Source organism: Lutra lutra, chromosome 8, assembly GCF_902655055.1.
Source record: "Lutra lutra chromosome 8, mLutLut1.2, whole genome shotgun sequence".
NCBI lineage: Eukaryota > Metazoa > Chordata > Mammalia > Carnivora > Mustelidae > Lutra > Lutra lutra.
Genome location: NC_062285.1, coordinates 36,896,317 through 36,911,994, shown reverse-complemented (window position 1 = coordinate 36,911,994; position 15,678 = coordinate 36,896,317). Strand labels below are relative to the sequence as shown.

General features: G+C 38.6%; 1 protein-coding gene across 7 annotated transcripts in view; it reads left to right on the top strand.

Moving 5' to 3' along the window:
- ADIPOR2 (adiponectin receptor 2) overlaps positions 1-15,678 on the top strand; it is a 104,615-nt gene that overhangs the window by 83,492 nt on the left and 5,445 nt on the right. For all 7 annotated transcript variants that reach the window (XM_047740446.1, XM_047740442.1, XM_047740441.1 and 4 more), the window contains 4 exons: positions 4,770-4,889; positions 8,951-9,122; positions 13,201-13,387; positions 13,640-13,827. In XM_047740446.1, coding sequence (XP_047596402.1) covers positions 4,770-4,889; positions 8,951-9,122; positions 13,201-13,387; positions 13,640-13,827 — 667 coding nt within the window. The remainder of the gene's footprint in view (positions 1-4,769; positions 4,890-8,950; positions 9,123-13,200; positions 13,388-13,639; positions 13,828-15,678) is intronic.

Here is a 15,678-nt window from a genome sequence, read left to right as displayed (position 1 = left end):
ATTCTGTGTATGTGTATGCCACATTTTTTTTTTTAAAGATTTTATTTATTTATTTGAGAGAGAGACAGAGAGAGTATGAGTGAGGAGAAGGTCAGAGAGAGAAGCAGACTCCCCGTGGAGCTGGGAGCCCGATGCGGGACTTGATCCCGGGACTCCAGGATCATGACCTGAGCCAAAGGCGGCAGTCCAACCAACTGAGCCACCCAGGCGCCCCTGTATGCCACATTTTTATGTATTTATTTGTTGATGGGCATTTGGATTGTGTCTGTACTTAACCTTTTTTTTTTTTTTTTTTTTTAAGATTTTATTCATTTATTTCTTAGAGAGAGAATGAGAACGAGAGAACTACATGCACATGCATGAGCGTGCTGATACGGGGGTTGATTTCAGGACCCTGGGATCATGACCTTAGCCGAAGGCAGATGCTTAACTGACTGAGCCACCCAGGCGCCCTTGTACTTAACCTTTTTTAGTCTAACGTCAAATTGACTTGTTGCTGCAGCAGCCATGCTAAACTATGTGTTCTTTGTGTGTGCTTTTTCTTTCCTCTCTGTTTTTGGATATACACTGTTGCCTTTACCTGTTATGTCTTTCCCCTGCCATGCCTGACTCCTGAATCTCTTACACATTTTTCAGCTCTTGGTTCAGATGTTACCTTTCTAGGAAACTTCCCAGTAGTGTCAAAGTTAACTGTTTTCTCTTTTCTCTTTGCATCAGACCTCTTTCATACAGTTCACTAGGTCCTTGCTGTATTTACTTACATGCATATCTTCTCCCCTAGGTTGTGATACTAACTTTAATGTTCGCAGTACCTAGCCCATCATTATAATAATAAAGACTATCATTTATATATTGCCTTCTGAGTCCTGGGTCCTATGATAGTTTCTTTTTATTTATTGTCTTTATTAAAACAGATCTGCACTGTAGTTGCGGTATTAAAATCATTTCACAGATAAGGAAACTGATGCTTTGGTTAAATGTAGTCTTCTTATCAGAGATGACAATTTATCGTAACAGTTTATCCGACTTCAGATTCTTAATCCATTATGCAAGCCACCTTTCCTAAAAAATGTTTAACTAAATGAATAAACATGTTTTTTGGCAAATAGTTGGTGTTTGACTCAGACCATATGTTTGACTCAGACCATACATCCTGCATTCTGAATGTACTTGTTTTCTTTCGATAAATGCGTATTGACTCCCAACAGCAGTGTCATTGCTTTTCTTAACCTCCTTATGATTGGAAAGTTGAACCCTTCATCTCTCTTTTCTGTAGAAAGTAGGAGTACCCATGGAGAGAGACACCCTATCCTCATTTTTTCTTATTTAAGTCATTAAGTGTGTGAAATACCCTTTCTTTTCTTTTGCCATGGAGTCTGGCTTACCTTTTCCTATCAGTAGTCTTCTATGGATCCAAATGTATTATTAGCCCGATACTCAAAACTACTGTAAGTAATCCCATTGACATTTCAGACCATTCCTGCAACTTAATTGGGTTTTACTTACTTACATTACTATACCTATTGGGTATAGGAAATATTTAACTAGTTCTGCTTTATGTGCTCATTTATTTATAGTTTTATTAGAAACTGCTGGCATAATTTATTTATAAGAAAATCAAGACTGAATCCTTGTTTCTTTTACTCTGTGAGATCATGTAAATGTATGAACATGCATAACTATTTAAGCTATTTTACATTTTATATATAAATTTATATTTTACACTTTAAACTCAGTCTGCTAATCCTGTTGTCTATCCTATTGTCTATTTTACATTTAATTAGGCACTTCTAAAAAATTTTTGTTGAAAAAATTTTAAAGCGTTAATTAATTGAGCTGTAGTGAAGTATATAACATACTACACAGAGCCGTTTTGGGGGGTCATGGGGAAGAAGATCACATAGACACTTAAAATCTCACTTAGGAAATGATACACTAAAAAGTAAAATTATGTCAAACGAGAAATAAAACAGTATAAGTCAGTAAAACACCTGTAAATCAGATATTATATTCATTGTCAAGTGGGGGCTACGGACTTTTAACTGCTGGAAGAGTTGAGAAGAGGAGGCAGTTGCTGTGGGTTAGGTAGGGCCATATACATTCTCTGGTGAAAATTGCTTCTTGATTGAGAGAGGATTGAAAAACTAAAATATTACAGTGGTCTGTAGCCCTGTAGGGCCACAGTACATACAAATACACAGTATATTGTGTTAATAAAATTGCCTGGAGACGGAAGAAGCAATCTAAAAATGTTTGGTGGGGGAGGGGAAGGTGACAATCATGAAAGAATTGTTGAGAAACTGGGCACTGAAGGACAGACAGGTAAGTTTTAGGGAAGTAAGGAACAGAGGGTATATTTGTTTTTTAAACATTTTTAAAATTTAAATTCAATTAATTAACATAAAATGTATTATTGGTTTCAGAGGTACAGGCCTGTGATTAATCAGTCTTCTATAATACCCAGTGTTCATTACATTGCATGCCCTCCTTTAATGTCCGTCACCCAGTTACTCCATCCCTCCACCCCCTTCCCTTCCAGCAACCCTCAGTTTGTTTCCTATGATTGAGTCTCTTATGGTTTGTCTCCTTCTCTGGTTTTGTCTTGTTTTATTTTTAGAGGGTGGTTTTTTTTTTTTTTTTTTAAGGTTTTATTCATTTATTTGAGAGAGGGAGAGAACATGAGTGGGGGAGAGAAGCAGACTTCCCACTGAGTGGAGAGCCCGATTTGGGGCTCCATCCCAGGACCCTGAGATCATGACCTGAGCTGAAGGCAGGCATTCAACCAACTGGGTCATCCAGGTGCTACAGAGGATGTTTTGTTATTTATTTATTTATTTAATTTTATTATTTATTTGACAGAGAGATCACCAGTAGGCAGAGAGGCAGGCAGAGAGAGAGGGAAGCAGGTTCCCTGCTGAGCAGAGAGCCCGATGTGGGACTTGATCCCAGAACCCTGAGATCATGACCTGAGCCGAAGGCAGAGGCTTAACCCACTGAGCCACCCAGCTGCCCCCAGAGGATGTTTATAAGTAAGAATAGTAGAGAAGCAGAGTCAAGATAGATTTCTTAGAGAGCATGATTTTTTAACAGTTGAGATTGGGTATGTAACATGTTTCAAGTGCTACTTAATACTAAGCCCCTAGTTATCTTGGAACATAAAGAGTAGGAAAATGAAATCTTAGGATTTCTTTTTAAACATGTTCAAATTCAAGTGTTGTAGATTACTTCCTGTGCCTACATGTTCATCCTTACCAGTTTTCTGACTGGAGGTAGAAAGTCATTCATTTCTTTTTTTTTTTTGTTGTTTTAAAGATTTTATTTATTTATTTGACAGAGAGAGAGAGATCACAAGTAGGCAGAGAGGCAGGCAGAGAGAGGAGGAAGCAGGCTCACTGCTGAGCAGATAGCCCAATGCGGGGCTCGATCCCACGACCCTGAGATCATGACCTGAGCCGAAGGCAGAGGCTTAACCCACTGAGCCACCCAGGCGCCCCGAAAGTCATTCATTTCTTAATGCAGTCATTTTAGCCGGTATTGTTTATCTAGCAGACTCTTAGTAGATACGGAATTCCAGTTCTCTTGTGCTGTCATCTTACTGAGTGGCAGAATCTCAGAATTTTAGAGAAGAGGGAAGATGGTAGAGATTGTTTAGTTTTAAACTTCTTTTAGATAGAAATGAGAAAATTGAGGCTCAGGTTGAGAGACCTATATACGGTTCCATTGATATTAGTGGCAAAATCACACTCAACTACTTAGGTCTCCTGACTGCTGGTCCATTGCCCTTCTCACAGTATCATTCTGTCTATACTAGTGTGAAGTGAAGCTTCATCTGGAGACACATGTTCATTTTAGTGGTGCATCCCTTAAGGTCTGACCGGATTGTCATTTCTTCATTTCATCAAGAATGAGGAAAGATAGTGAGTGTGGGAGTTTTTACTTTTTTTCTTTTCTAGTTTTAACCTTGGGCAACTTATTTAAACCTCTTTGCCTGATGTTCTTTATATGTTAAATGGGGATAAGAATACTTATCTAATAATGGGCGACTGTCAGGATTAAGTTAGATGGCCTATATAAAACCCTTTCTTTTATGCTTGGCATATCTTAAGAATTGAGTAAATGTTTTTTTCTTTTGTTTTCTGTTTTTTCCTCCCCTTTTTTCCCCTTATCATATTGTATTATAAATATTTATTTTATATGTACCAGGTGTGGGGTTCTTAGAGATTTTTCCCCTCAGCAATTTCTTGACTATGTGAATATAATCTTAACACAAAAAAATGAACCATTCGGGGCGCCTGGGTGGCTCAGTGGGTTAAGCCGCTGCCTTCGGCTCAGGTCATGATCCTCAGGGTCCTGGGATCCAGTCCCACATCGGGCTCTCTGCTCAGCAAGAAGCCTGCTTCCCTCTCTCTCTCTCTCTGCCTGCCTCTCCGTCTACTTGTGATCTCTCTCTCTGTCAAATAAATAAATAAATAATCTTTAAAAAAAAAAATGAACCATTCAAGCTACCCCAGGAATTTGCTACTGAAACAAACATGGGAATGCTCTTGTATTTCATTTGTCTGCCAGTGAGAAGCATTGAGTAACATTCGTTCCTTTTTAATATTCACAACTCTGCAATAAACTGACAATACTTCCTATATTGTTACTTGTTTGAAGCCTTGCTTTGACTTTAAGAGAGAATTATTTCATTATAATTTTATAGGTTAGTGTATTGACTATTTCATTTGGCTCCTGGTCTCTGTCCCTGACTTTCTGTGATTGCTTTTTAGATCTCTGAGGAACATGAGTGCAATGAGGAAGCTTCTCAGGAAGATGAGGGGTTTATGGGCATGTCCCCTCTTTTACAAGCCCATCACGCTATGGAAAGAATGGAAGAATTTGTTTGTAAGGTAAGATAGCAGTTTCTTATCATTTCTGTGCTATATATTTAACCCTTCCCAAACAGGAACTTTTAAGGAGATTTGCAGTCTCTTAGCCTTTGGTTTACTGTGGACATTATCTGTGGCAAAATGGAGACAGAAACAGTTTCATGACTTTAACCCTGTTTAAGACAAAATACATTTGTTTGCCTGAAGTAGCCATGATAAAGTTGTGATAAAACTGGAATATTCATTCAGGAAACAATTGTTTCCTGATGTAAATTAACAGAGTAGATGTTTTGCTGATAGTTTAGATAAGACAGAATGAAAGTTGGGAGTGGTTGATCCCTAGAGATACTAAAATGCCATGTCCAATCTCTTATGCTACTCCAATGGGATGGCAAATGTGCTAATTTTTCTAAGGATTCTGTGGGTAGTCAAACTAATCTTCAGATAAAGATTTCCCAGTTTTCATGCAGATCTAGTATTTCTAATTCAGCTGGCATGTTTTCTGTCTCTTAAGGTTTTTTTTCTAACGCATTATCTGATTCTTTAGGTCATATTGTGGTTTTTTTTCTTCTTTGAAAATGGTAACTGGAATTGGGGTTGCTTTCTTAGAAGAGTCAGAGACACTGGTAAATTTATAACTACTTGATAATCTGATCAGTAGCGACCCTGTCAGGAATTATCCAAAATCATAAGTCAGTCTGTGTTAGTATGTGTAAATAAATTTATTTGTTAAACATTTCTGGAGAGCTCTTGATTATTTAGAGAGAAATTTGTGTGACCCGTGGCTTTTTTTTTTTTTTTTTTTTTTTTTTTTTTTGGGACCCGTGGCTTTTTAAAAATAGGTTTCATGGAACCAAGACTTTCTATGCATGTGGTCTTAGGTCCTGAAAACCAAGTTAGGTTTTCCTACATTCACAATGGTGGTAGAAATAATTGGGGGCCAGTTGACTTTAGAATATTGTACTTTGGACCAGAGGATGAGAAAACATTATAATCTGAGTATAGACATCCCTTCTAAGAGAAAGGGGATGGGTAGAGAGTAGTTGGGGAGAGGTTTAAACATTTATAGGTCTACTTAGAGCCCAGGAAATTTTCAGTGTTTAAAAATTGGTTAAGAAAAAGCAAAACTATAGATTCTTTCTAGTGATTTCTGTCTCAGAAGAAGTAACACACAAGTATATAAAGGATATATTTTATTTTTCATAAAGCAAATTTGGTGTTAAAGCTCTTGAAGTTGAATATTTAGTGTCTGGGCCATTAGGGATTTTTAATATTTATAGATCATTGGGGTACTGTAGTTAACTTGACTTCCTTTTTTATCCTCCTTTTCTGAACTAACAATAATAAGTAAAGCAAATAAAACTTCAAATGTAACAGGCGAATGGGAGAATAAATAGGGCGTTTATTTGCTCCAAGCTGTGATTTACTGAAGAAAAATGAGTGGAGCACAAAAATTATTACCATTCTCTTATCATCCTCTAGCACTTTGTGAGAGTGAGTGCCTGGAGAGGCTTCCTGTGACACGGCATTCTCCAAGCTTGCTCCGCGTGCTGCGGTCATGCAACTGAGCGTACTTGACAGCTCGATGGGTCTAGTGACACACAAAATTTTTTTCTTAGGTTGCAAGGAAGTAAACAATTTAAAACAAAGTGTCCTGTGGCCTTGCTGGTATACACTCCCTTTTGGAAAAGCTTTTCTTACAGGAAAAGGGGAAATAAAATCATTTAGTCTTTATAGAGTGTCCAATTTGATCATGCTTTTTTTTTCCAGCCTTCAATTAAAAAGAAATGTTTTGTGCATTAATGGTCTAATACAAATCCAGTGGACCATTGCTCAAATGTTTGATTTATGCAGTGCCTTTGTCAGGCTTATAAATAAATATGTATTTGGCCAAGCTGTGATCCTGTTCTTTTTTCCTTGGGGAGTAAAAGACATTGCCTGTTTGGGATGACATTTGGGTTGACTCCCAAGTTGAGGATTGAGGGTGCAGTGTCTGTTGAATATGACACTAACTTCAGTGTAATTATGAGAGCATAGTTCCTTGGCTCAGTTTAGACTGCTAGAATGTTTAGAAACAATGGAGAAAAATCACTCTGACGTTATGTGCAAATATAACTAGTAAGAATCTTAGCATATTCTTTCTGACTGCAAAAAAGGGAGCATCTTGGCTGTGTGGGTAACACAATAGCACTTTTCATATGGTCACAGCAGAGCTGTTTGCAGATTGTGAACTGCCTTGAGGATGTAAGGTTTGATTTCTCTTTTCCTCTCCCTCTTAGAGAATAAAATTCTCCCTAAGTAAAACAGAGTAGCATCTTGTAAAGTTAATGTTAACAATAGCTATCTTTTTTCAAGTCCAAATTAGAGAAAATAAATTCAGTATCTAAGAGTATTCTCTGTCTCTCCAGAAAGTCCTTTGGAAGATCTCAGACAGCTACTTTTACAAGTGGTAAAACTATTATTACCAGTAGACGTTAAATATCTAGATTAGTCTTTTGGCATTATTGTATTTCATTGTGTGTTATGAACAAGCATGGAATGGCCAGATTATCCTAAATACGGGCCTCAGGGTTTGAGTTAGAAGGTGAGAGAAGAAGTGGGGAGGCTAGAGAGAATGAGTTTTAGTAGTGTTAAGAGGGCCACTTCTCTTAAATTGTTAGTTCTCGCTTTCTTTGGAGTTACACAGAGGATCAGTTCTTTTACAAGCATACTTCAGTAAGAAGGATTAAGGAGAGCAGAGAGCAGGAAGATGTGAAGCAGAAGGATTGGGCTCAGCAGCTGGCAGTCATTTTGCATCACATAGAAGAAAGAGAGCCAAGATTGTATAGCCTAGCTGCGTTGTTTGTTTGTTGCCAGAACCCTGAGGGGTAGGAGTTGGGTCATTGTCTCAACCTGAATACTATAGGTAGAGCATATACCTGGCATTTTCCCTTATATCTTTCTGATTAGCAGAAACAAGGTAGTTAGGATTAAGTGATCCTTCTGGTGTGAGCTCTCTGGGCTGAGAGACCTTAAAAGAAGCAGTGCCGAGGTTGACAGGTTTTTAAGGACAGATACCAAATTCTTGATCTCTTTTCTGTTATAGTCCAGGGGGAGGGACAGTGAAGAAAGGGAGAAGAAGGGGTGGTGGTGATGAGACTTTTGAAGGGCCCTTAATGTTTGAGTTTCTTTGCCATCTCTCCAGCATGAGGAGGGTGGGTTAGTCACTAACTCTTAGGTAGATAATAGCCTCTGGGGATGGTCTGGGTTACATTCCACCTGTGGGGTGGATGTTGGAGTTTGCTAATTCACTTACAAGGGCTCTGAGTTATTTCATCTGATCCTTACAAAGTAACCAAAGTATCATTCCATTTTATAAATGAGGAAACTGGGGCTTGGTGATTTTCTCATTAAAGCTCCTTTAACTAGTTAATGATAGAGATCCAAGATTTTGACTCCTGTGCACTTTTTTTTTTTACTTCATCATGTTTGTTGTGGTAGGAAGAGAAGGGAAAGGGAGAGAATATAGCAGAAGGCACACAAGTGCTTCTATATACAGGTTTGGCTCTTGAATGATGCAGGGGTTAAAGGTACTGACCCCTTGGCAGTTGAAAATCCATGCATAATTTTTGGCTCCTCCAGAACTTAATTATTAATAGCCTACTATTGATTGGGAATCTTACCAATAGCATAAAAAGTCAACACACATTTTGTATGTTATAGGTGTTAGAAACTATATTCTTAAAATAAGCTAGAGAAAAAAGTTAGTAACATTATAAGAGAAAATTCATTTACAGGACTGTACTGTAAAAAATCTGCATGTAAGTCGACCCACACATTTTTAAACCACGTTCAAGGTTCAGCTGTACTTTTTTTTCACCAACAGAAATATTAAGTATAAAAACAGTCATATTTAATTACTATCACAGGGGCTTTTCAGAGGTAAAGTCTGTTGTGGATGATGAAGAAAGGCAAGTCAGTACAGGTGGACCCTACCTTTACCCAGACTGAAACGAAGCTTGAAACCATTCTTTTAGGGCAACTAGTGTTGCTACATTGACAAAACCACAAAGATATTTAATAAATTAATACTCTTCTTCCAGGTATGGGAAGGTCGGTGGCGAGTAATCCCTCATGATGTACTACCAGACTGGCTCAAGGATAACGATTTCCTTTTACATGGTCATCGGCCCCCAATGCCTTCTTTCCGGGCCTGTTTTAAGAGCATTTTCAGAATACATACAGAGACAGGCAACATCTGGACACATCTTTTAGGTATGTAATATCAGTGGTGCAAAGAATTAGTGATTCACTTTTTTTTTTTTCTCCCCATGTATTTGAGGATATGGATAAAACAAATGTATTTGGGATTTGCCATTTTGTTTTCTGGATGTCTAATGATGCAGTTTCTTACTGGTTTATTCTGTAGTTATCCTAGTTTGCACTCTGATTTTATTACAACTAAGTCATCATTTTCTCTATTAGATTTTCAGACTGTGTCCTTGAACCAGGCCTAGGGAAAGGTGCTGTACAAAATGTGGTATAATGTCTTGATGAACACTGTGAGAAAGGTGCTTATTTAGTAGAAATAAGCTGATTTTTCAAAATCATGACTTAGCATAATGAAAATTAAATTTCAGTTTTACTTGAAGTAGAATGTGGTCTCTAATATTTTTTTCCATCCTGATTGCATATTAAAGAAAGAATACAGGGAGGGGCACCTGGGTGGTTCAGTTGTTAAGGGTCTGCCCTTGGCTGTGGTAATGATCCCAGGGTCCCGGGCTTGAGCCCTGCAACGGGCTCCCTGCTCAGCAGGAAGCTTGCTTCTCTGTGTCCACTCTCCTTGCTTGTGTTTGCTCTCTCACTCTCTCTTCCTGTCTGTCAAATAAATGAAATCTTTAAAAAAAAAAAAAAAAAGAATACAATGGGGGAAGAATAGTCTTTTCAGCAAATAGTATTCGGGAAAACTGAGTAATTACATGTAAGAGTCCAGTTGGATCCCTGCCTCATTACAAAGTTAATTCAGAATGGATCAAAGAGACCTAAACTTAAGAACTAAAACTGTAGGGGGCGCCTGGGTGGCTCAGTGGGTTAGGCCTCTGCCTTCGGCTCAGGTCATGATCTCAGGGTCCTGGGATCAAGCCCCACATCGGGCTCTCTGCTCACCAGGGAGCCTGCTTCCTCCTCTCTCTATCCCTGCCTGCCTCTCTGCCTACTTGTGATCTGTCTGTCAAATAAATGAATAATATCTTTAAAAAAAAAAAAAAAAGAACTAAAACTGTAAAATTATTAGGTAAAAACATAGATGTCAGGCGCCTGGGTGGCTCAGTTGGTTGAGCAACTGCCTTCAGCTCAGGTCATGACACCGGACTTCCAGGATCGAGTCCCGCATCGGGCTCCTAGCTCCTTGGGGAGTCTGCTTCTCCCTCTGACCTTCTCCTCTTTCATGCTCTCTCTCACTCATTCTCCCTCAAATAAATAAATAAATAAAATCTTTAAAAAAAAAAACAACAACATAGATGTCAATCTTTGTGACCTTAGATTGGGTCATAATTTCTTAGAATTGACACCTAAGTTTAGTATAGACAACCAAAGAAAAAATAGATAAATTGGACCCCCCTTAAAAAAAAAAAAGATTATTTATTTATTTATTCAACACAGAGACAGCGAGAGAGGGAATAAAATAAACAGGGGGAGTGGGAGAGAGAGAAGCAGGCTTCCTGCTAAGCAGGGAGCCCGACACAGGGCTCGATCCCAGGACCTTGAGATCATGACCCGAGCTGAAGGCAGATGCCCAACAACTGAGCCACCCATGTGCCCCTAAATTGGACTTTCTCAAAATTAAAAACTTTTGTATGTCAAAGGATATTATCAAGAAAGCGGAAAGATAATCCACAAAATCAAGAAAGCGGAAAGATAATCCACAAAATGGGAGAAAATGTTTGCAAATCATCTATTTGATGAGGATCTAAGAATTTTGACAACTAAACAATGAAAGGACATTTAAAAAATGGGTAAAGCATTTGAACAGACATTTCTCCACAAAGATCTACAAGTGGCCAATAAAACACATGAAAAGATGCTCAAGTGTCAACTCTATTTCAGTTTTTAAAAAGGGGAACAAAAAGGGATGCTCAACATCATTAGTCATTTTGGGAAAGGCAAATCAAATACTTTGAAAAATGTAATGAGATACCACCTTCCACTTGCTAAAATGGCTATAATCAAGAAAATGGAAAATAACAAGTTTTGGCAAGGATATAGAAAGATCACAACTCTCATACTTTGCTGGTAGGAGTGTAGAATGGTACAGCCTTTATGGAAAACAATTTTGACAGTTCCTTAGAAAGTTAAACAGAGGTATAAGTAGTTCTGCTCCTTAATTATGTACTCAAGAGAATTGAAAACATGTTCACACAAAAACATGTATACAAATGTTTTTAGCAACATTATTTATAATATTTAAAAAGTAGAAATAACCCAAGCATCTTTCAGCTGGTGAATGGGTAAATAAAATGTGGTATATCCATGCAAATGAAGTATATTTGGTCATAAAAAGAGATGAAGTACTGATGATATGTGTTACAACATGGGTGAGCCTTGAAATATTATGCTAAGTGGAACAAGCCAGACGCAAAAGGCCACATACTATGTAATCTATATACACGAAATGCCCAGAATGTCAAAAGGCACAGAGATAGAAAGATTAGTGTCATCTAGGGCTAGGTGCAGAGTAGGGAGTGGGAGATGAATGTAGTAATTATGGGCTTTTTGGGGTGATGAAAATATGCTGAAATTAAATAATAGTGATGGTTGCACAAACCTGTGAGTATACGAAATCTTTTCTGGTTTACCCCCATTCGACTTGCATTTTTTTTCACACATTTGATTTCTGTTATGTCCCAGATGCCTTCCTACCTGCTAGTGTAGTGAGGGTGGAATAGAGCAGCAAATATAGTTCATTGCTGACTTCTAACTCAGGGGTAAAGTTTTATTAAATAGAACAGTTACTTAGCACATGTTTAACATCTTAATTTCTGTGCCTTCCTTGTGTTAAGTGACTTTTTTTTTTTTTAAGAATTTTTAAAGGTTTTATTTATTTATTTGGCAGAGGGAGAGAGAGATCACAAGCGGGCAGAGAGGTGGGCAGAGAGGCAGGCAGAGAGAGAGGGGGAGGCAGGCTCCCCTCGGAGCAGAGAGCCTGATGCGGAGCTCGATCCCAGGACCCTGAGATCATGACCTGAGCCAAAGGCAAGAGGCTTAACCCACTGAGCCACCCAGGTGCCCCATGACCTTTTCCTAAGTAGTAAGAACATGTATTTTAGTGTGAAGAAGACCAGCTTATTTAATTTATTTATTTTAAGATTTTTATTTATCTATTTGACAGAGAGAGGCTCAGCGAGAGAGGGAACACAAGCAGGGGGAGTGGGAGAGGGAGAAGCAGGCTTCCTGTGGAGCAAGAAGCCCAATGTGGACTCAGTCCCAGGACGCTGGGATCATGACCTGAGCCAAAGGCAGACGCTTACCAACTGAGCCAGCCAGGTGCCCTAGAAGAGCAGTTTAAAAACTGATTATGAAATAGAATGAATAGGCATTTTATTGTCCTTAACTCTTGAATCTCTTGGGTCAACCAGTGAGAACCAGAGAAGCATAGTGTTCCTTGACAGCTACTGGTGGAGGAAAGCTGTATTTCTTTTTCTTTCTTTCTTTCTTTCTTTCTCTTTCTCTTTCTCTTTCTTTTCTTTTCTTTTCTTTTTTATGATTTTTATTTATTTGACAGAGAGAGAACACGAGCGGGGAGGAGAGGGAGAAGTAGGCTCCCTGCCAATGCAGGACTCAGTCTAGGACCCTGGGACCATAACCTGAGCAGAAAGCAGATGCTTAACCAACTGAGCCATCCAGGCACCCCGAAAGCTGTATTTCTTGACAGGGTTTGGAGGCATTTGAATTAATTGCAAAAGCAAACAGAAAATGGGTCTTTGAAAGCTGGGCTCCAGCATATGTGCCAAAAACTTTCTAAATGAAATTTTATCCTAGACCTAGAGGTAGAAGTGGACAAATTTAGTCTTCTAAGAAGTAGTAGCATTGTCTGGTTTCTTTTTGGGTTATGCTCTTAGATAAATAAAGTACTATTCCTATACAAAAACACTTGGTTTTTGAAGCTGAGGAGTATATGGTACCAGCAGTGTTTGAAGTAGACCAGAATTGTGGATATGCTTTAGTTATTTGGAAAATCTTTCTCATGGAGCTTTTGATTCAGATATTGTGATTGTGAAGGACTGAGAACTTCATCAACACACAACACTGTTTCTTGACAAGGATCCTCTTTTTTCTCTCTCTACTCTTTTTGTAGGTTGTGTATTCTTCCTGTGCCTGGGGATCTTTTATATGTTTCGCCCAAACATTTCCTTTGTGGCCCCTCTGCAAGAGAAGGTGGTCTTTGGATTATTCTTCTTGGGGGCCATTCTCTGCCTTTCTTTTTCATGGCTCTTCCACACAGTCTACTGCCACTCAGAAGGGGTCTCCCGGCTCTTCTCTAAGTAAGTATTTAAAAGTCTACATTGTAATCAAGTATTTGAGTCAGTGGTTAGGGAAGAGCATCTGGCAGAATTGCCAGAATTCTTGATACTATCTGATGGGAACTTAAATTTTTTTTTTTTTTTTAATTAAAGCAAGCATTCCTGTTTGCCTCTTGTCTGTTAACTGCTAGCTCATGTCATAGGGGAGTAATTGGAACCTGTCTGTAGTGGGCTGTGCTTTTTAATATCACATGACTTTCTTTCCTTTTTTAGACTGGATTACTCTGGTATTGCTCTTCTGATTATGGGAAGTTTTGTTCCATGGCTTTATTATTCTTTCTACTGTAATCCACAACCTTGCTTCATCTACTTGATTGTCATCTGTGTGCTGGGCATTGCGGCCATTATAGTTTCCCAGTGGGACATGTTTGCTACCCCTCAGTATCGAGGAGTACGAGCAGGTAAGAGGTGTGGGGGTTTTACATTGCGCGTTTGCTAATTTACCAGTCATTTATTAAAGGTCTACGTGCCAAGTCCTCTGCTATATACTTGTGATGCAAAGATAAATAAGTCATAGTTCCTGTTCTTCAGGGGCTTTTAATATGGTAGTATTCATTAGTTGTCTTAAAGTGCATGGAGTTGAGGGGCATGGTGAGCTTTATGAGTCAATGTATATATATTTGTAATTCACTTGAGTTTATGACTATATACTGTCCATAAGGCAATGTCTTTGTAACCTTTGTTAAAAATGATTACTCTTTATCAGCTTGGAGTGTACTTTTTTAAGTGATTAGTTCTTTTGTTGGCATTATTTTTTTGTTTTGTATTTTTATTCGAAAATGTGTACTGCTTAGGTAAATAAAACTTCATACTGATTGTATTCTACCAACGTAAGTACCATACATCTCTTCTAATACAGGGATAAGGAAGCTTTTTATATTTAGAATCATGCCTGTCTCGATGGAGATTGTGTGGAAAGCCAAAAACCTCTGGTTGAGCCTTCCTCTAGGAGTGGGGAGCTCACAGGGACGTGTTTTTGTTTCCTACTGGACTGGGACTCCTTGTAGCCAGGACCATATCCTTTAGTGTTCTATCCTCACTATCAAACCTGGTGTCTACTGAGAATGAACAAGTAGTAGTAAAAGGAGTATTTTTTTCTTGTGACCTTTAAAAAACCAAACAAAAACCCCAGCCCAAACCCCAAAACCATTTCGTATTAAAATCCAAGCCATAGTACATCTGCAGTTCCCTACAAGGTTAGAAGTTAGAATTTAACTTCTTGTTAATGACCACTGTTCACAACAGTCTACCCACTGACCCTTTTAAGTAGAGAAGCAGTGGTCAGGGGTGACTTTCAGCAGTACTTAACTGTGGGGCTAAGCCTGCTTCAACACAGGTGATGAGAGTACAGCTGAACATTCTACTGTATACACATCAGAAGAACCAAGCTCCTGAGCTTTTGACTTCCAGAATGGTAGGCAAAACCACTAGAGCCTCTGTTTAGCATGTAGAGGAAAATAACAAGTGAAACAGGATTGTGATGGTTTTTCTTTAGTGAGGAGTAAAAGTAGGAAAAGGTTTTTATTTAGGCCTGGTTGATTCCCTTTTATGAGATGAGCGTTGCCATTTTCCTCTTCTCTTGTAGATGCCTATTATTTATCATGTGTATGTGCATACATATATTGTTGCATGCCAGCAACTTACTTGGTAATGTCCCAAACAAGTAATAGGCTTTTTGTCTTGTGTTTAGAGAGTTAAAGGTCATTTTTAACTCTGTCAAAATGTAGGAGCAGTTACTGGCTTCTGGGTGTGAGATGTTCCCGGGGTATTTCAACTGACACAGATTTGTGTATATACTCATAAATTCACACCACATACATTACTCAGCTTTTACAGACTGTTACTTAACATTCCATTTGTGACAGTCTGATTTTTATTTCATTGTAGTTCACTGAAAAATAAAAAAATGCTAATCCAGATTCACTTAGTTGATCTTATAACCTAAGTCATATCCAGAAGTTTGAAACACACTGCTGTAGATGATTTTGAAGGCAGTAGGGCTGTGGTGGCATGATTCTGATAGATTTCTATACCAGATTGGTATTTTTGGGTCTGGGAGCTTTCAGGAGCAGTTGTGACCTCCTCTAACCTCCCCAGTTCCCACCCCTGCTCTTCCATTCCACTTCAGTGCCAGGAATCCCTGTTGCTTCAGAGGGAGACGAAATATATGAAATTGCTCTGTATTGCAGTCTCTGTCTACAAAGTGGAAGCATTGAGGGAAGTTTAAACAAACTCCCAGAGCTGTCTGTACC